Raw genomic sequence first — 22450 nt, forward strand, 5'->3', positions numbered from 1 at the left:
CTCCTGCTTGGCAGGAGAGGTCCCAGGCGGTAAGGGACCACCAGGTTGCTGGTCTTGGGCTTTTAAAGACTCATGACAGATCTGGGGAGAGTGATGTGTGCGGGAATTGGGAAGTTGGGGAGTTGCTGGGTCCAAAAACCTTTTTTTTTCTTTTTGGTTTTTTTCAAGACATAGTTTCTCTGTAGTTTTTGGAGCCTGTCTTGGAACTAGCTCTTGTAGACCAGGCAGGCCTCGAACTCAAGACATCCACTTGGCTCAGCCTCCCGAGTGCTGGGATTAAAAGAGTGTGCCACCACCACCTGGCTCAGGCACCTTCTTAATAAATAAATAATTAAAAAAAAACAATATTTTTTTTCAGTTTTGTTTTGTTAATGATCCAGTATTGTTTTGTTTTGTTTTTGTTCTCATGTAGCCCAGGATAGCCTTAACTGGAATTATAAGTGTGCATCATTACGCCCAGCAACTCTAAAAACAAAAAGACTTTGATTTATCATTTTAAAATGGAATTAAACAACCATAGACATTTAATACTTTTATTTCATGTGTATACAACAATACAAATTAAACAATGCTTCATAGAATCTGGTATTCTTGGCCTCTAATGTCATCAACCTTAAACAGACTTACAAAAGATGAGGCTTTTGATTTCATCAATAGGTGAAGGCTGCATACTGTTTGTATGTTTGAGTGTCATGGTCAAAAGCTGACTAAGAATCTAATTGTGTGTGCGTGCACGTGTGCACAGTGGAGTAAAGGTCCATCTATATGAACTTGAAGCAGTTTCCATTGGGCTTTGTGTTACAACAAAGCAAATTAAAATTCGACTACAGTACTAATTATCCCATAATAAGAAAGCAGCTTCATAATATAGGGTTATCCTCATGCAATGAGCACATTTTGTAAATAAGATATCAATAGTCTGATGAACTTTGTACTAAGGTGTCCTTTAGGTTATGATGTTTGTCATGCTTACTAAGTGAATAGAAACAGAAATATATTTTAAAAGACATTAAAAATCTGCTATCACAGCAATTTGTCAAAAATTACTTCAACAAACATCTAGTATGGAATTTTCCTGTTAAAAAGTAGCTTGACAGCTGAGAGGCCAGTTGCCAAGTTTACCTATGCATTAATTGTAATAGAACGATTTCTAGTGGTTGGCATGGTGCCAAGAACTTAAAATAACCAAAAAAGGTAAGTACTGTCATATTCCTGACAAGACGACACAACCAATGAGTGGCCGGCGTGAGCGGTGAACAGTAGTGGTTCTGAACTAATGCTCTAACCCCTTTCGCTCTGCTACTTCAACCTTAAAAAAAAATCAGGAACTTAACAAAATACTAGTTTTCCCTACTATTCGGTGACTGTAAGACACTCGTTATAATTACCTACTTCAAATATATTACCTTGATTCTTTTCAGCTTCTTCTACAGACCCGATGTATTTAGCGGACACTTGGTGGCTATCCAGTGAAGGGTCCAGTGCGTAGCCTGAAAGCAGAAAGTGCAAATGGCCAACTCCCCTTTTATAGCTCGTTCACTGTAAGCACCCACTTCCTAGTTTCCTTTCCCTAAGGACCAGGCCTTCCTTTCTGAGCTCCACTTCCATTTCCAACCCTTCCCCTGCATGTCGGGCTAGATCACGAGAGACTAGAGCGAGCAGTATTTCACAGGGTGAATCTAGCAAACAATCATTGCAGAACTAAGAGCTTTCCTAGCTGTGAGCCCATAGTTCAGTTCACATTCTTGCAGAGGTTAAATTACAGTGCATTCTGTGTCCAGAAAGTTAGAAGCTATTTCCTTTTCCTTCTTGATAGTGGACACTACCGTTAGAACATTACTTATTAAACCGAAAAGAAACAGGATAAGATGTTATATATAAGCTACAGCTATTATTTGGAAGATATCCTTCTTAGTAAGGGCAGTTTCCAATCTTAAAACACTACTTTTAAAAGCAATTCCTGACGTTCCTTGTGAGAGGAGTAAGGCTATCTGCTGGCATAAGAATACGACCCTTCACTCAGTTACACCATACACAGTTGCATGTATTTGTGTTCTTCATTGGTCAAAGGGGACCAAAAAAATATGCACACTCAAATTAGAATTTTCTTGAGTGGATGTGTTATTACAAAAAATGTTTGATAAAAATTGGTCTTCCTAATAATCCAGCATATTCATAAGGCCGAGCAAGATCATCAAGCTATGGCCTACAACCATGTCGGCAGCCATGAAAAAACACCACTGCACTTCTGAAAGGGCACAGACTGGTGGATGGATTTAATACTTATTTTTAACTTTGCAGCTGAAGATTGAATTTCTTTGGGGAAATATAAAAAAGAATTGTTATGAAGTATAACTTTAAAACAGGCCAAGGATGTAGGAGTTCAAATCATCCTTACAATATACCAGAATAGAACCAACCATCTGGCTATTAGCTCATTTGCATATAGTTTTCTTCTTCCACCATTATAGTCAGAGGAGAGAGCTTGACGTCTCAAGAGTGGCTTTGGAGTCGAATCTCTGAAAGCACAGGCTCAAATGCTGTAAGTGACTTCAGGTTTTTAAGGGCATAAGGATAACATCAGTGTTATATCCATTTCAAGAATGACTGCCAATGGGAATAAAGTAAACTCCATTGAAAACTCACAATGAAAAAGAAGCTTCAAGACCTACGAGAATACTAGAGAACTTCAATGTTTGTATAATAATTTATTTGAACTATGGGATAATAGAAGACGTTTTTGTAATCTTTGATATATAAAATGCCTGTGAACACAGACTGATGATCTGGAATCTCCTGTGAATAAGCTGGACTATTATGAAGACTGATTAGACCAAGCGTTTACTGTAGTAGTGAACTTGGGAAAACTAATGTGAGCGCGTTTGGGTAGACCTCTTTTCCTGGGTCCCACAGGACCACGGAAGACCACGGTACATGTGGTACATCAAGCATAAACTAAACGTACTATGGAGTAGAAACCTACCCCAGACATTCACTGAGATGGTAGGCCTGATACTGTTCTATATCCCAGTAGTAGCACTTCCTGTTTACTCAAGTAATATTGTTTCCCTTCTCAGATCTTTGATGGAGTTGAAGATTAGATAATTATAGTTACCTTCCTCATGATTTAGCCAAGCTTAATTTCAATACACTACTTAGACTCCTCGAAATAGAAAGTTTAGTAAAACTTTTGTTATGTGTTCCTTGCTTAATATTGTTTATTGTTTTTAATTTTATATTTGGTATCTGTTCCTATTGTATATAGTTATATTGGGTTTGGGTCCATCTTGTTTAGACAAAAGGGGGAGATGATGAGGAAACCCTGTTAGCCAATCACAGCTAATTGGGGTATGGCGACTGGACTAGGAAGAAAAACTGAGCGATCCAGGTGCATGCTCTCTCTGCACGGTGCCCGCCAGACCGATTGGACGTCGGACCTCCCACTCTTATAGTGTGAGTTTCCCCTCTTTAACCATTAAAGAATAACTGTTATTCTTGAGCTAGCCTGATTTTTTATCGTACCGACCTAATTCCCTACACCTATCTGCTGTCTTTGTTTCCAGGCTCTTCCTATATTACAGCTGCACACCTTTTATGTCTTCAATGCTCTCACTAGGACAGTCTTTGACTTAATCCACTGCCTTCTCCACACAGAAGAAAACTTACTGCCCTCCCCGTTTTGAGACAGTGTTTCTCTCTATAGTGCTGGCTGTCCCGTCCTCACTCTGTAGACCAGGCTGCCCTTGAACTCAGAGAGGTCCGCCTGCCTCTACTTCCCAAGTGCTGGGATTAAAGGCATGAACACACCACAATGGCTGTTTATTTTCAAACAAGTTCATTTCCAAACTAGGCAAACTTAATGGCTGTAAATGCTTATGCTTCCTATAAAGAAACTTGAAAAGTAGATGTTAATAAAAGCATAATTTATTATTATTTTTAATCCTGCTTTACTTTAAGGAGACTAAGCTATTTAAATTATTGAAATGGCCCCTTCTAAAATTTATGAAAACAAAAACTTTAAGTCTGTCTTAGTATAGGCTAGAATATATAAATTTCTAAGTTTTTGGGTTGTGTGTGTGTGTGTGTGTGTGTGTGTGTGTGTGTGTGTGTGTGCGCGCGCACGTGCGCGGGTATTTTGCCTGCACGTATGTCTACGCACCATGTGAGTGCCTGGTGCACAATGGCAACAAGAGGGTTGTGGATCCCCTGGAACTAGACTTACAGACAACTGTGAACCACCATGTGGACACTGGGAATTGAACCCAGGTCCTCTGGGAGAACAGCCAGTGCTTTTAGCTGAGCCATATCCCCATCTCTCATGACTTAGTTTTTAGGGTGCACACATTACTGTAGGCAAAGGGTACGAAGTGAATTTGTAACCCTTTACTGATACTAGAAATATCAACGAAATCTTCTAGGTGATTATAGTAGTGTGCAGTCTTTTTGTTATTTTCTTGTTTATTTTTGAGGCAGGATCTCATGGAACCCAGGTTGGCCTACATTCACTATGGGCCCAAGGATGACCTTGAACTGCAGATTCTTAGGCCCTGTACTTCTCCGAATACTAAGATTACAGGCACAAGTCACCACCACGTCTGAGTTGTGCTGCACTGGTGATTGAACCCAGGGCCTATAGGCTCAGCCAGTAACCTATCACCTGAGCTACATCCCCAGCTAGTGTCAGTTTTCACTGACTGCATCCCTGGCATGGTGATACATAACCCAACACTATAGGACAAATCCTTTTCACAACTACCTCTGTAACTGCTTAATTTTAAAAAATTCTATTACTGAGAGAATGAAGTTATTTTATTCTATGGCTTTGTTACTATTCTACTGGCCTTTAGTAACTAAGAGAAAATATTTAAGAAATAAGATTTGAGAAACAGAATAAAGTTAAGTAGTATATAAGATAATGAATATAATTTTTCATACTATATTTTTACTTATTAACTTAATAATCATCTGCATGTGATAGACATTTAATAACAAATGTTCATCTCCAAGTACAATAACAAGGAACATCCTAGTCTTAGGACCACAGACAATAGTATGAAAAAAATCATAGAGGATTAAAAATAAGAGTTCAATATTCAAAGTCACTTCCCATTCAGTATTTATAGGTGTGCATAAGAAAGTACACTACCTCTTTGGTGAAATCCAGATCCATAAACTTAAAAAGCCAGAAGACAAAATGAATGACAGCATACACTACTCATGCTTTTTGTAAAGCCGAGCTATGACTGCTGAAGTTTTATCCCCACCTTACCGTATGTAGCAAACGTTCTTCTCTGCTGTTCAAACATGAAGTCATTGATATGCGCCGGCTCGGCATATCCAGAAAGCATATTTCTAGGAGCAGCCATTTGCTGTGTTCTAAAGGGATTTTCTGGTCCAAACTGCAATGTTATAAGGAAGGGAGAGACAGTTACTGAAGTCACCGTATAACGCATTTTCAACTCTAAACCATCAGGGGCCATGCCAGCCTCACAGGCCAGGGAAATGAGGCAATGACTGATTAGCACTGTCTGTTAGCCCCTGGGACAGGAGGAGAGCGCAGCTCCCAGAAGTCCACCTGTGTCTATTTATTTCAAGAGCTAGATGTTGGCACTGCAGGAAGTCTAACTTGAAGGCACGTCTCTGGGTAACTGAGAATCACTATCGATTTTTCTAAATTGTGACTTGGGGTTTGGGGTGATCTTTTGTCAATGACTGTACTGGAAAACAATTTTTTTTTCTTTTAAAAGCATGTTTTTTTTCACTAATTATGAGTTCCTCAAAGGTAGAGACTCAGAATCCTCTACATTCGCCACCGTGCACGGCAAACAGAAAATACAGATATCATTAATCAAATAAAGATCAATTAGAATCCTAGTGGAGGCACAGGATGGGAAACAAACTAAAAATGAAGTATTTGAAAGAGTCCCCCAGAAGACACACCACAAATGTAAATAGAACTTCTCCACTCAGAGAATTAACATTCTCAAACAAAACGGTGGCACTGTGACCTATTGGTTTAAAAGGCTGGGGTTTCCAGAATGATTTTCCAAATGTTGATTTGTTTTTGAAAAGTCAGGCACTCTGCTCAGCTATACATACAGAAGCCTACAGTGGGGTGCCATGCTTATCAACCTACTAGAACCAAGGCTAGACCAAGCCTGAGGCAATGCCTCACTACCATAAAACTTTCCCTACCCGTGCAACTGTAAAGTCTAATTGTAAAATAGTTAAGAAATGCTACAATCTGCAGTGTTAACCCCTACTAAGTCATGCTATTATAAAAGATCCGGGAATATCAAACTCTGACACAAGTTTCACTCTGTAGCCCAAGATGCTCTGGAACTCTTGCCAATCTTTTCAAAGTTCTTACTTTTTGCTTGTTTTTATAAAGAGTCAAATGAGTGTTCACACTTAGGGAAGAATGAGTTTAATACTTCTCTCTTTATTATTCTTTTATTTGTTGCACAATATAGCCCAGGTTGACTTAGAACTTGCATGGAGCCCCACATTGACCTAAAATTAGCAATAATCCTGCCTTCACCTCCCGATTGCTGGGATTACCAGCACACACTATCACTCTCGGCACATAAAGGCATTTATCTGAACACTGGAACACTCAATTGATCCTGATGAAATATTTTGACATTAGAACATCAAGTTACTATCTTTAGAACCATCTTTTCCTATGATACATTTTCAAAGCCACAAATACAAATCCTACTTCTCCTTAACCAACACCGTGTCTTCTCTATACACCATGCATGAAAAACTATGAATTTAGCTGTCAGATTATTTGTCTAGTATATTTTTTTGCATTAGAGGAAAATAAACCAACACAAGTTTGCCACAGAATGAAAACTTTCATTTCTGCTTAAAATACCCAAATTTTCAACCAAGTTTTAAATTGTACTCATCGCAAACTATAAAGAACAATTATATGGACAACACAGGACTTTGTAGCCACATCTGCAGATCGGCAGAACCACAGGGAAGACAATGCAGTCTGCCGGAAGTTGCTGATAACTCCATTTACTCATGAAATTTTTATAATGCACAGAAATAGCCATAAAATTAGAGATAATAAAACGATTAAGAGCTCCAAAGATGCACCACCTGGACATCCCAGATACACCTCAAAGCGGCATGTGTGGGACAAGGGAATCTAAGAGAATCCCACTGCCCTTGGTCCTCCGAGCATGTGATGAACATGGGCTTACAGGTGCTCCCATTAGAAAAGGGGCACCTACTTTATAACAAGTGGGCTGAACTCAGTCCACTATATTTACAGACTGGCCTCAGCATCAACAAACAGGGATTTATTAAACATGGTGATTCCTCAGAAAAATGGGAATCGATTACTTCAAGATCCAGCTATACCACTCTGGGCACATACCCAAAGAATGCTCCATCCTATCCCAAGGACACTTGCTCAATTATGTTCATAGTGGCTTTATTCATAATAGCCAGAAACTGGAAACAACCTAGATGTCCCTCAACCAAAGACTAGATAAAGAAAATGTGGTACATTTACACAATGGAGTATTACTCAGCAGTTAAAATAACAACATCATCAACAACAACAAAACAAAACCCCATGACATCATGAAATTTGCAGGCAAATGGATGGAAGTAGAAAAATCACCCTGAGGTAACCCAGATCCAGAAACACAAACATGTGTGCACTCACTTGTAAGTAGATATTAGCTGTTAAGTAACTGATAATCATGCTACAGTCAACAGACCCAGAAAGGCTAAGTAACAAGGAGGGCTCAAAGGGGCATGCATGGCTCTCCCTGGGAAGGAAAGCAGGATAGACACAGGTGGAGGGGCAGGTAGAGGTGGGGATAGGAGGGGTCAGGCGGGGCAGGGGGACCACAGGGAGAAACTAGAATCGGAGGGCATTTGGAGGGTGATGTGGAACCTAATGCAGTGGAAACTACTGGAGTCTACAGGGGTGACCTTAACAAAGACTCCTAGTAATGGAGGATAAGGAGCCTGAACCAACCATCCTCTTGGGACTGGGACACTAACTCAGCCACAAAACCTTCGACATACAATCTGTCCTGCCTGCAAGATGTGCTGGGGCAACGGTGGCATAGAACTTGTAGGAGTGGCCAACCAATGACTAGACTAATTTGAGGCCCATGCCCTGAGAGGAAGTCCATGCACAACACTTCCTGGATGACTAGAAACTAGAAGCTAGATATCCCAGAGACTTAGGGAAGGACCAAATAGGACTGGCAAAAATAGGTAGGTAGGTAGACAGACAGATTCACTGAATGATTCCTAATGATACCCTGCTATACTCAGAGCTCAGTCCAGTCATCCTCCAGAAATAGATGGGAGCAGAGGCAGATACCCATAGCCAAACATTAGGTGGAGAGAGAGCCCAGGCTGGAGATCTCTGTCAGGTCCCTCCCCTTGGGGTTCCTGGAGCCCCATGGAAAAGGGGGAGGAGGAACTGTGGGAGCCAGAGGGGTCGAGGACACTGGGGAAGCATGGCCTACAGAATCAACTAAGCAGGGTTTATGGGGGTTCACAGAGACCGAAGTGGCAATCACAGAGCTTGCATTGGTCTGCATTAGGTCCTCTCCATGTTATGGTTGTCGGGTTGGTGTTTTGGGGGAACTCCTGACAGTGGGAGCGGGGCTGTCTCTGACTCTTTCCCCTGCTCTTGGGCCCTTTCCCTCCTACTGACTAGCCTCACCCGGCCTTGATGTGAGAGTTTGTGTCTGGTCTTATTGTGTTTAGTTGTTTCTGTAACTTTGTTTATTTGAGACAGGGTTTCACTGTGTAGCCTTAGCTGTCCTCAAGCTCAAGAGATTCCCATGCTTCTACCTCCTGAGTTCTGGAATTAAGGGCGTGGACCACCACTGCCTGGGACGTCACTGGCTCGGTTAGTTGATGACCCTGGGAGACCTGTTTTCTGGGGAGGGACGGGGATGTTGGTAGTGTTGGTAGACAGTCTGGGGAAGAGGGGAGGTGGGGAGAACTCGAAGGAGTGGGGGGAAGGAAAGCAGCAGCCGGGATGAACTGTATGAGAGGGTAAATAATGTTTTTAAAGACTTAATATATTCAATTGACTTATAGTAATATATACTCGTGAATGTACAATAAACATCTGTACATGAGTATGTAATAGATTCACACATCAGGTTAATTAACAACGAGGGTTAAGTTTTCAGTTAAAATTATTGGAGTACACTATAGTTAGCTACAATTGTACTCTCCCTATATAACATTTATAGATGTAAGCAAGATACTACTCATATCTGCAAACATACAGTGATAAGGTTTTAATATCCCAAATATATAGAGATTTCAAACAGATCAACAGCAAGAAAACAAGTGATTAAAGCAACGGACTATAACAGCCATTTTAAAAAAAGACATAGCCAATAGGTAGATGAAAAAGTGTTCATCATCAGTAATCAGAGAAACGTAAATTAAAATCTCAGTAAGAACCACCTCAGCGCTCTTTGCTCATCAAAAGGACAGGAGTTCCTGCACGTTGGAAGATATGGGGAAAGGAATTCATGCACACGGAAGGAAGTACACATCAGCACCGATCCCATGCAATGCAACAAGGAGGGGCCTCAGACACTGAAAACTACAACTGTGGAGCGGTCTAGCAGAACTACTACTGGGCATGTATTCAAGAAAACGAATGAAATATGTCTCCCATGTTCACTGCAGGGTCACGCACAACAGCCAAAACATGGAATCATCAGCTAGGCAGTACAAGAAAAAGGCTGTAAGCCAGAGAGTCGGGAGCCAGAGGCAGAAGAATTAGGAGACTGGGGCCACACTCTCATCTGTGTAGTGAGTTCCAGGCCAGGCAGGGTTACACAGTACAACTCCCCCATCTAACCTCCCCACAAACAAAACAAAAGAAGAAAAGGTATTTATAAACAATCAAAAGCAATCCAACCTTAAAAATACAATTGTGACAACACAGATGAACCTGCAGAATACTGTGTTAAATGAGATAAACCTGAGCCAGAAAAATACATACTGTATATCGCTAATGTGTGAAACTGAAGAGTTGAATATTATGAACTGAAGAGTTGAATATTATGTTCTCTAGAGGAACAGAACTTATAGAATGAACACACACACACACACACACACATGAATTATTAGGATGGCTTACAGGCTGTGGTCAAGCTAGTACAACAATGGCTTTCCATCGAAAGGTCAAAGAATAAAAGAGTTGTCTCGATGTCACCAGGACGCACAACAATCCCACAAAAGTAGGCTCTAATGACAATGAAGGAATGGACTTGCCAGCCAGAGTGTGCACATACAGGAAAAGAGAGCAAGTTAAGAAAAGCAAAAAACCCTGACAGCCACTTGTGTTTTAGTTAATTCTGATGTAGTCAAGTTGACATCCAAGAGCAGCCAGCACACCAAAGAGAGCAGGACACAGAACTAAGTACCAAGGGCAGCAGGGTGTGTGTGGGTGACTCACATCAGAGGTCAAGCACCCCATGGAGCTTTCTGAATGACAATGGCTTCTAAGAGAAGCAGCCTGAAGTCTTCAACCGCTGTGAGAGGTGACGTATAGAGTGGGGGAGAAACATTTTTAATAAGAAGATGCTGGCATATCAGTCTCAGAGATCTGCTTATTACAAGAAGAGGTTCTCGAGCTGGGCGGTGGTGGTGCACGCCTTTAACCCCAGCACTTAGGAGGCAGGGGCAGGCGAATCTCTGAGTTCAAGGCCAGCCTGGTCTGCAAAGCTAGTTCCAAGACAGCCAGGGCTATACAGAAAAACCCTGTCAAAAAAGCCAAAAACCAAACCAAAACCCAAAACCAACCAAACAACATGCCCCACACCCTGCCCAGAAAAAAAAAAAAGAAAAGGAAAAGGTTCTCAGAAGTCTTCAGGAGACTCAATCACTGGGATTAAGAAAATGCATACTGGTAAAAATAGATTACATAAAATCACAACTATAAGTATATATACACAAGGAAAACCCACATCACTGAACTAATATGGCCATTGCTAAATTTTTCATTAATACTCATGGTGTCATTAATGCACAAAATTTATAAACATATTTTAAAGAATTTATTAACTGAATTGTTTTCTACAAATCTGGGAAAGATCATGACAGTTTTGTTGGCAGAATAATTTTGTGAGATGTAAGCGAAGTCTGACTACTACTTATATACACTTTCGCTGCTGCTGCTGCTGACAACCTTGGCGCAATCTTCTCGGAAGAGTGGGAAGCTGCAGTATTTGTAAAGCATTAATATTTAAGTAGTTCCTATTGTTAGATTTTTTAAAATAGCAACTAGCATTTGTTCTCTGAATTTAGATGTATATATATATATTTCCCCTAAAAGCATGGCTAGTTTAGGGGTCTGGAATTCTTCCTGAGTCCGGTGAATTTAATATAATTTTAAAGAAACTAATAAATAATTTATCTCTAAGAAGCTAAAAAGGGATTTATCTAGCTCAAGGCAGGAAGCTGCTGGTATAAAACACTGTCCACTACATTTCAGCTTCAGTCTATAATTTGAGGAAACAATTCTGTATTAATAGGCAGACCAGCTAGGAGAAGTTGTTGGTTGCAATGGAGGAATGGTATTTTACAAAAGAAGCAATTTGGTTAACTTTTAGAATTAACAAACTCATAGGGTGTATCATGCAGATTACACAGGGGCCTTCAAATGGCTTCAAGGTACTGATGGACAGTTAATAGAGATCTGAGCTCGAGTCCCACATGACTCGAACGCTACATGACAGCTGTATATCAGAGACAGGTTTCTGTTCTAGAAAAAAATAACACTTACTTCATAGGCTTAGTAAGAACAAAAGTATATTAATACTTCTGTATATGAAAAAAATAAATGGTAGTTTTATCTCATCCATTAGTTTCTTTCTGCTTTTTTTATCGTTCAAGCCCTAACCGGACATCTTCTCTTAAAAATTCAATTTTCACACCATGCATTAACTCCTGTATTCTTATAATACAATAAAGTAGAGATAACATTTATTTTAACTGTGAGAAAACTAAGAACATCCAAGGTCTTACAAAAGCTAATAAATACATAGTCTCATTTCAAATTTCACCTTCTAAACCTAGACAGTACTGTCCATTTCAAATTTAAATTTCACAGAAATCTCTCTGTCCCCCCACCCCGTAAACTTGTGAACAACACATTAGAGGCGCAGGGACCATTCCAGTGTCTGTCTGGTTAAGAAAACACAGAACAACACACCCTCTGCCAAGCACTAGGTGGGGGAAGGGGTTATACACTGTTTCTACAATGGATCTTCAACATATAGGGACTTGAACTGAATCTAGCAAAGTCCTCGGTGACACCTTCCTAGACCTGGTCAAGTGATTCAGATTTCAGTCATAAAACAGTTCACATTTGTTATAGCACACACAGATTACCGCTTCCTTGGAATTATTAAAGATTCTAAATTTGTTTCCAAGCATCACTCCTTTCTTAAACCATAACATATGTGGTTTTCCTAACATCAACACATTTACATGTTAGTGGCAGCTCCTTAACACAAGGAAGGAAGGATGGATGTGTAAGACTTTAAGACAATCCTGAAGCCATTTTTGACAACTCTGAATCCTCTCAGCCTCTGTGCCATAGTGCTTCCCCTCCTCCCCTGGGAACCAAGGACCTAACAGCTACACTCGCACGAACTCAGTTCCTAAACAATTACCCATATACGTATGTTTTGGTTCGGTCCCCTGGGAAACAGGGTCAAAATGACCTCATCTGATCTGGCAACAGCTCTCCAGTCAATTATTGGTAATAGCCCTTTCAAATAAGCCAATCAGAATAGTCAAAGAACAACCCCCCTTTCTTCTGTGGCCCCTTTAAAAGTAGACTGTACCAGCTATTTGAAGTCCCTCGGCTTCCCGAATGCTGGGGGACCTTGTCATGACAGAATTAATAAAATCCTCATGCTTTTGCATCGGCTGTGGTGTGTGAGATGGTCTCTGGGGGCGACTCCTCCTCGGTGTTTGGACGCTAGAGTCCAACAGATGGAAACAATGAGTGGACAATTGACTTGCCAATATTATCACAAAACTAATTCACATTTAGTCTTTTGATTGAAACTTTCAAAAATATAATTATATAGCAATATTGCAGTTAATAATAACTCAGAATTCAGAAAAACAGCAGATCTCATAGACAACAAACTGACATCAAAACAGTACACACCACACTGCGCTCACATTTTCTCATCCTCTGAATGCAAATGAGCACGACTACACGGAGGTTCTTTTCATTTGCAGAACCATGAAGCATACATGAACAGCACTTTAATGGGCCAGCTGAGCGCTACTCACAGAGGAGACAGCTTACAGAGTTCAGGAGGGCAGGACCAAGAGACAACAGAAGAAGGTGCAGCACACACAAGGACCTGAACAGATGTTGGTATACTGTGCTTTGACAGAACAGCTGGAGCACTGTGGTGTCTGAGGCAGACACCATAGCACTGACTGTGCTACGCATCTCAAAGGCAATTGTTCCGATGCCATGGGGACCGAGACAGGTGAAGTATGACAGCTCTGGCACGCTGATGGGTCTGTGTGCCATGCAAAGAAAGCTACTAAAAGGACCTCATTTTCTACCAAGATACAAGAAGCTACAGCTCCCCATGTCTTCCTTTAAGATGTTTCTTCTTTTGTTTTGTTTTTTCAAGACAGGGTTTCTCTGTGTAGCTTTGGAGCCTGTCCTGGCACTAGCTCTGTAGACCAGGCTGGCCTTGAACTCACGGAGATCCGCCTGCCTCTGCCTCCCAAGTGCTAAGATTAGAGGCGTGCGCCTTAAAGATCCTGCTATTCAAGTCTTTTTAGCAGGGGTAGAGGGCATACCTTACAAAAAGAAGTCAATCAAGTGCCTTTCCACTTTAATGTCTAAGGATATTAATTTTTAAAAATAAGCTTTTCTTAATGAACATTGTTCAAGGACTTTGAGTGGACATGATGAATTCTTTCTTCGTTCTTCCCACTGTTTCTATTAGTATTTCTCACATTGTGAAAGGAGGAAGAATCCCGTTGAGCACGTGGCTTCCCTCAGCAGTGTGATGAGACTGTGACACTGGAGAAGCATTTGGGACAGTTTCAGGATACACTGGGTATTAATGATAAACCTTATCACTGCTGAGGGAAGGCTATCAAGTGCACAGTGAAGACTTAACTATTTTCAGATTCCCTTTTTCAAAAGACAATTGTATGACCAGCCTTTTGCAAGCAGGCAGATGTGCAGTCAGCAGACTTTTAAAAGAATTCTCAGAAAAACTACTTAGGTTTTTGGAGACTAGAAGGATACGTTCTCTAAAACTCAGAGTAGCATAGTTGGATAAGAAAAGTTTTTAAGAAGTCAATACCCATTTACCCATCTCTGCATTAATCGCAATACTCAACACAAGGGAGAGCCTAGGCTTGCTGCTTACCTCGGGAGCAAACATGGTCTCATAGGTAGGATTATACTGAACTTCTTTGACAGCAGGGTCAAGGTGAACTCCAGTCTCCAAATCTTCCTAAAAGAAAGCCAAATGAACGTTACAAACTTGCTAAGTGAGTATATATTTTGTATATTACAGCGAAGTCACGTCACCATTGTGAACATCTAAATACTTGCTTTATGACTATTACTTTAGATTCACAGCATTAATAATCATAACAATCAAAGAGCAATGAAACATATACGTAATATACACAATTTTAGACATAAAATACATAATTTTTCAACATACTAACTTTATTAACTAAATAAGTTAACACTACCCAAACACTTAAACTAAGAAGATCTAGCTTTCTTGTGCCATCACCTTGTGTCAGAGCCAACACCCAGAGGCACTCTCTACTTCAGAACTCACTGGCCTCTGCAGCCTGGGAATCAGGTAGACCATCTTCCCACTCCTTCCTGTCCTCCGTTTCCAGTCCCCAGTCTCATCTCCAGCCTTAGGAGACGGCCTGCAAGGTAGCCTGTCCCTTCTCTCTGCCTCTACTTCCTGGGGACTATGTTAGATGTGGCAGATCCAGTTTTCCTCACAGTGGACTCTCTCAGTCCCCATTTCTAGCCCAGCCTCATTCCTTCTGGTTACTCCCCAATATCTAGAAACACCTTCTACCCAGGACTCCCAGAGGCCATCAGAAAGGGTCTCAGAAGCACCCCTACCAATCAACCCACAGCTGCCATACTCTCCTCGAATCCAGAAAAGAAGGAATGGAACACCCACCTAGACTCCATTGAGAAGTCAGGTGTAATTCTAATAGCTCTGCCTTTACATTACATGGTCTTTGCTCTTGCAGGTTTTAACATTCTTTTTTTGTTCTGGACATCTGGAGTTTTATTATGTGCAGATATTAACACCTAGAATCACAATTATTCCAAACCCAGTTGGGTAGGCATCAGAGTAAACACACACACACACACACACACACACACACACACACACACCAGCCAGTACAATGTCTCCACCAGAACCCAGCAACCCTACAGCAGCAGCCCTAAGAAACTCAACAGAGCTGAAGCACAAGACAAGGACCTCAGAATAGCTTTTATGGATGTGTCCTGAAAGACAATATGAAGAAATAGATTATTAAAATACATGAAAATACAACAAACACTGAATGAAATGAAGAAAGCACTACAAGACATGAAAGTAGAAATAGAATCACTAAAGAAAACTCAAACTGAGGTAAAACAGAAATGAAAAATTTAGGAACTCAAACAAAAACCTCAGAGGTAGGCTTCACCAACAGTGTACAAAAGATGGAAGAGAGAATCTGAGATACTGAAGACAAGACAAAATAAATGGATACCTCAGTCAAAGAAAATGTTAAATCAAAAAAAAAAAATCCAAGAAATCTGGGACACTAATGAAAAGACCAATCCTATAAACAACAAACAGGAATCAAGGAAGAAGAAACCCAGGTCAAAGGCACAGATAATATTTTCAGCAAAACCAAAGAAAATTTCCTTAACATACAGAAGAAGGTACCTATCAAGGTAAACAAACCTATCAAGGTAGAACACAAAAAAGACCGAGCCAGAAAAAGATTCTAATTATATACAATAATCAAAACATTAAGCATATTCTTTTTAGGAAGCCATAATTTCCCTTATACCTAAACCACATAAAGACCCAACAAAGTGAATTACAAACTAATTTCCCTTATGAACAGAGATGCAAAAATTCTCAACAAAATACTTCCAAACCAAATACAAGAATACATAAAAAGATCATCTACCATGATAAAGTAGACTTCATACCAGAGATGTAGGGATGATTCAACATACACAAGCTGATAAATGTAATCCACAACATAAACAAACAGAAAGATAAAAATCTCATGATCATCTCATTAAATGCAGAAAAGGCCTTTGGTAAATTTCAACATCCCTTCATGATAAAAGTCCTGGAGAGACTAGGGATACAAGGGACACACTTCAACATAATAAAAAGCAATTTATAGAAAGCCAGAAGCCAGCATCAACCTAAATGGAGAGAAACTCAAAGCAATTCCACTAAAATCAGGAACAAGAAAAGGTTGTCCACTCTCTCCATATCTACTCAATATAGTACTTGAAGTTCTAGCTAGAGAGCAATAAGGCAACCGAAGGAGATTATGGGGACAAAACCAGAAGGGAAGAAGTCAAAGTATCTTTGTTGGCAGATAATATGATTGTATACATAACTCTATAAGGAAACTTCTACAGCTGATAAACACTTTCAGCAAAGTAGCAGGGTACAAAACTAGTGCAAAAACCAGCTGACCTTTCTACATACCAATGACAAATGGACTGAGAACGAGATCAGGGAAACAGTAGCTTTCACAAAAGCCTCAATAAAAACAGCTTGGGGTAACTCCAACTAAACTAATGAGAGACTAGTGTGATAGAAACTTTAAGACGTTAAATCAAGAAATTGAAGAAGATGTCAGAAAATGGAAAGATCTCCCATGCTCATGGGGGGTAGCATTAACATAGTAAGAATAGCCATTAGCATTACCAAAAGCAATCACTCTACAGATTCAATGCATCCCCACCAAAGACCAACCCAGTTCTTCACAGAAATTGAAAGGCCAATTTTCAGCTTCACATGGAAGCACAAAACACCCAGGACAGCTAAAACAGTCTGGACAATACAGAATGGCTGCAGGGGTCACCATCCCTGATTTCAAATTGTCCTGACAACTACAGTAATAACAATGGTATTAACATAAACAATAAAATGAAGACATAGACATGTATCCACACATGCAGGGACACACCTGATTTTTGATAAAGAAGTCAGAAATACACATGGGGGGGGGGAGGCGGGGGAACAGCATCTCCAACAATTGGCGCTGGTCAGACTGGATTGAGACATGTACAAGAATGCGGATAGATCCACACTTATCATCATGCACAAAACTCATTTCCAAAGGCATCAAAGACCTCAATGAAAGGCCAGATACACTGAATATGATAGAAGAAAAAAATGGGAATAGTCTTGAACTCATTGATACAGGAAAAAAAACTTTCTGAAAAGAATACCAGTAGCCCAGGCACAAAGAACAATTAATCAATGGGACTTCATAAAACCAAAAAGCTTCTTCTGTATGGCAAAGGGTACCATCATTAGGAGAGAGCAACAGCTTACAAAATGGGAAAAGATTCTTACCGACTACATATCCGCTAGAGGGTTAATAGTTAAACTATATAAAGAACTCAAAAAATTGAACATTAAGAAAACAACCCAATTAAAAATAAACAATGGGGTACAGACTTAAACAGAGTATTCTTAAAACACAAGACCTAAATGGCTAAGAATCATTGAAGAAATGTTCAACATCTTGGTCATCAGGAAAATGCAAATCAAAATTACTCTGAGATTTCATCTTAGACCAGTCGGAATGGCCAATATCAATAAAGCAAATGACAGCCCTTGCTGGTGAGGATGTGAAGGGGAACACTCATTCATTGCTGGTGGGAGTACAAACCTGTCCAGACACTATAGAAATTGGTATGGCGGTTCCTCAGGAAGCTGGGCATCTTAGCTGCCTCCAGATGCAGCTACCCTTCTCTTGGACATATACTCAAAAGACTCAACATCCTATTACAGAGCCCCTTGCTCAACCAGGCTCATTGCTGCTCTATACATCATAGCCAGAAACTGGACACAGATAGATGACTGACAATACAGTACATTTGTACAATGGAATATTACTCAACTGTTAAAAAAATCAAGAAATTCATAGGAAAACGCATGTAGCTAGAAAAAATTTAGACATCTCGAGCCACAAAAAGAAACCTCCAGTGCCAGGAATGGGCTAAATCTAATCAAGTTATTGGTGAAAGGAGCTTCATGAAATCCCCAAAAAACTCAGGCTATTGCCAAGACTACTGGTTGCTCTCCACAAACTGGTGTAAGACCCTATTGATGAAGACAACACCTATATAACTCACTGTAGCACAAATTCTAACTAGTTTTAATAATTAAAAACTCAGAGTCAGCTATTGGGGGTGAAAGCTCAGAGAGAGATTAGAGAAGCAGACCAGCCAGCCACTAGAGAGGTCTTACTTCTACCAAAGTGCAGACCAAAGAGGCGATCCTGTCCTCAGACTGCTTCAGATTAACTGACTGCTCTGAGCGTCTATCTCCTCCTGCCTTATATTCCTCTCTCTGCCCAGCCATATCACTCCTGTCTCCACCTCCCAAGTGCTGGGATTAAAGGTGTGGGATTCCCAGTGCTGGGATCACCTTTGTGTGAACTCTGTTTCTCTTTTAGACTGGATCAATTTCAAGTAGCCCAGAGTGGCCTTGAACTAACAGAGATCCTCTGCCTCTGTCTCAAGGTGAGTGCCACCACTGCCAGGCCTCTACAGCTAATAGTGCCTCCACACTCTGCACTTCAGGCAAGCTTTATTTGTTAGAGATCATAAACAAAATATCACAACTCACTGGACAGGGAGAAGCTGAGCTGGTGCTGACTTGGAGTCTTCACCCCTACTGGCTAGTGCTCATGGCATGGGAAGGTACTCTGCATGCTACCAGAGGAGAAAGGTACACACCAACCTAGCTACAAATCCTTCAATCTACAATAGTGACCTGTCTACAAGATACACTGTGTAAGTGTATCTTAAGACTCCCTCCCCCAATATTAAATCCTTCCTTTCATTCAAATGAAGGCTATAATAATTTTTTTAATAACTTTTTCCCACAAAGGTTATGGGAGTAACCAACCACTATCTCCTTGGTATTAAGGCCACTCTATGAGATGGGACGCATGCTTGGCAAAGCTTTGATAGTCAAAAACCTGAGCCTAGATAGGCCATGGCCATAGGGGAAACCCAAATACTGCTGTTGTGCTAAAGGAATGTATCGGCATTCTGCTATCCTCATAGACCAGTGTCTTGCTCAGTCAACAGAGAAGCTTCCTCTTGCAGTAGATGGAGCAAGTACAGAGACCCACGGCTGGACAATGTACAGACAGTGAGAAACCTGGAACACTCAGTCCTAAATGTCTCCACCAAATCCCGCCCTTCAGGACTCAGAATGCTGAGGAAGAGGAGGTGGAAAGATAGGAAGAGCCAATGGGAATGGAAGACATCAAGGAATAATGGCCTTTTAGACACATCAGGATGGATGCACTATAAACTCACAGAGAGCGTGGCAGCATGTAAAGGGCCTGCCAGGTCTAAGCCAGAGGAAGCCCCAGTGCTGAGAAGGGACATGAGAAGCCCCCATTCCTAACCCAGACGCTATCTCCAACTGATAACCACTCACAAAAACTCGTTTTCTCCAATGAAGTCTCACTAGGCACACATGCCAATCTTAAAGGCAGGCCCATGCCCAGCAGTAGTTGGCCAACACAATAACAACAAAAACCTTACAGGTCTTTTACTTGTATATTATAGTTTCTGATCTTGTTTTTATGGGATTTCTGTGTGTGTGAATGTGTGTTTCTGGGTCTGTATGTTTCTTGTGCTTTTATTTATTTCATCCTATTGTGGTTTGTTTTTATATTATTTTATCTAATCTTATTATTATTATTTTAGATGTATAGCGAGTCTTTCTCTGTTCCACCAGCCAGCTCCCAAATCACGACACAAAGATTTATTATTAATTCTGAAAGCTTGATCAATAGCCCAGGCTTGTTTCTAACTAGCTCCTATAACTTAAATTTACCCATTTCTTTTCTTCCTGCGTGGTGCCACATGTCTCATGGCTGCTACTTCTCCTCCTGCATGTCTTGCTTCCTCTGCATCCTGTGGCAGCCCCTTCTTCTTCCCAGCACCCTTCTGCCCCCAGAAATTCTGCCTAGCTATTGGCCATTCAGCTTTTTATTAAGCTGTATATAAAAAGATTATTTCACAACGTAGATGCCTGTTTGTTTTTAATGAGAGAGAGAAAGAAAGGGTGTGGATTTGAGTGGGTGGAGAGGATCTGGGAAGAGTAACTATAATCCATATATTGTATGAAAAATATTTCCAATAAAAATAGAAAAGAGAAAAAAATTCTAACTCTTCTTGATTGTCTAGTTCCACATTCAAAAGAGACAAGAGACATACCTGTGGAATTTAGCAACCCTATTAGATGTGTAAACAAAGGAAACAACGTGGCTGTGTCTGGATTTTCCTAATGTAAAATTTTATAATCCACATCAATATTTCTACCTTCTTTAGTAATTCACAGGTTAACGAGAATCACTAATAGTCTTTCTTTTTTAACTCCTCCACTTACAACCATATCAATTCTCACATTGCTACCTCTGCCTGGGTCCCCTCCCTTGAATTCTAGAGACTCGTATATCCAATCTTAGGTTTGGCATCTTTTCTCCTCAGGTGTCAGAACAGCCATCTCCTGTAAATCCTGGCCCCCTGTCACAATGAGTCCTTCTAGGTCTCTCCTTCAGTTGTTCAGGAGTTACCCCAAATTCTCTACTGTGTTCCACCCTCTGTATATAAAAAGCCCATCAACAAACTTCCCTCCACACACATCCAGAGTCCAAACAGCACCTTTCACCCACTTACCTGGGTGCTTCAACAGCCTCCACTTCCTGCCCTTGCCACTTACAGCCTCCATACAGAGGTCATACAGAGGAACTGCTGTTCCTCAAAATCGGGTCAGATTACGCTAGCCCATACTCCAGCAGCCTCCACTCTTAGAGAAAGTCCAGTAAAAGCTCACGAGGGAGGCTGTGGATGTAGCTCAGTGGTAGGGCCTTGCTAGCACATGTAAGGCTCTCAGTTTTCCTCAGAAAGTTCCTCCCCTGTACGCCCACAAGGCTGTTCTCTTTTTTTACATCCTTTCCCTTCCATTGCTTTACCCCTCCCCATCACAGCTGCCATCACCTGGCATAAGCTTTCTTGCCACCCGCAACTAAAACATAAGCTACAGGGTGACTCTGTACATACAAACGCACAGGCAATAGCATCATTTTTGTTCGGCTGGCCTCTTGATGAGGGTAGGATACGTTCATTCCCAAGACACACAGACAACACAAAGTCACAGCAAAAATTCTGCAAACAATGGGATTTCCTGAAGCTAACAATTATACTGTAGAAAAAACAACACTACTAGTTTTCATTTGAAACTCTTTAGTTTCAAAGTCCAGTTCTTTACCTTACCATTCTCATGACTTGCAGTTGCCACCTCTCTATTTCCCCAGTCCAGACCCCACTCCTGGCCTTCACAACCTCTTATCGAAGTGCCTAGAGATTTTCATTAAGTATAGATGTCAGCACGCTGAATGCTCTGCTAAAGAGGTTTCCCCATGACCCATCTTCACTAACCAATCAGGCACCTAGAGCTACTCTTCCTCCCAGCGGACACTTCTCCGGCCGTCCCTCCTCATAGCCCTATCTATCTCACCTGGTCTAACGCCACCTAATAAACGCACACCCCTCTTCTGCTGTATTTCATTTATGGGTGCCTCTAAAACACAGCAAGTACTTTGATGCTTCCGGTCACCTACACTGTGACCACCTGGTATCAGAGGCATTGCCTTGGTCATGTGCTAACAAGTCACATTCTCGATTACTCCCACCCATTCCGTCCTCCTGCCACAGGAAGGAAAATTGTCTTTTTCTACCTGTAGTCTTATGGAATGTTTTATTTTTTCACAGTATTTGTAATGCATTATTTATTGCAATTGGCTTTTAGCTACATTTTATACACTTACGGCCTTGTAAAAGTCCAGAGGAGGCAGCATATGTCAATAAATATTTGCTAAATTAAAATGATGAAAGAAAATGTAAATCCACAGAGAAATCATGTAGAATAAGGCTGAGTAACTGTCACTGGATCTGGCACCATCTCAGCCAGACTGATTCTGGTCCTGAGATGCACAGGGGAAGCCAGACAGAACATTGCTGAAGATGAGGGTTTACAAAGCAACACAGCCATGCGCTCACTCTTCTAGAGTTAAAAAAAAAAAAACAAAAGAAAACCCCAAACAAGCAAACAACAATAAA

At 40.8% G+C, this 22450-nt stretch overlaps 1 protein-coding gene across 2 annotated transcripts in view; it reads right to left on the bottom strand.

The window, feature by feature from the left end:
• Window positions 1-22450, bottom strand: part of Cdc40 (cell division cycle 40) — a 52954-nt gene that overhangs the window by 19817 nt on the left and 10687 nt on the right. For both annotated transcript variants that reach the window (XM_013352387.2, XM_005363558.3), the window contains 3 exons: window positions 14436-14522; window positions 5270-5399; window positions 1407-1490 (listed from right to left, as the gene is read on the bottom strand). In XM_013352387.2, coding sequence (XP_013207841.1) covers window positions 1407-1490; window positions 5270-5399; window positions 14436-14522 — 301 coding nt within the window. The remainder of the gene's footprint in view (window positions 1-1406; window positions 1491-5269; window positions 5400-14435; window positions 14523-22450) is intronic.

The sequence above is a fragment of the Microtus ochrogaster genome, linkage group LG9, assembly GCF_000317375.1.
Source record: "Microtus ochrogaster isolate Prairie Vole_2 linkage group LG9, MicOch1.0, whole genome shotgun sequence".
NCBI lineage: Eukaryota > Metazoa > Chordata > Mammalia > Rodentia > Cricetidae > Microtus > Microtus ochrogaster.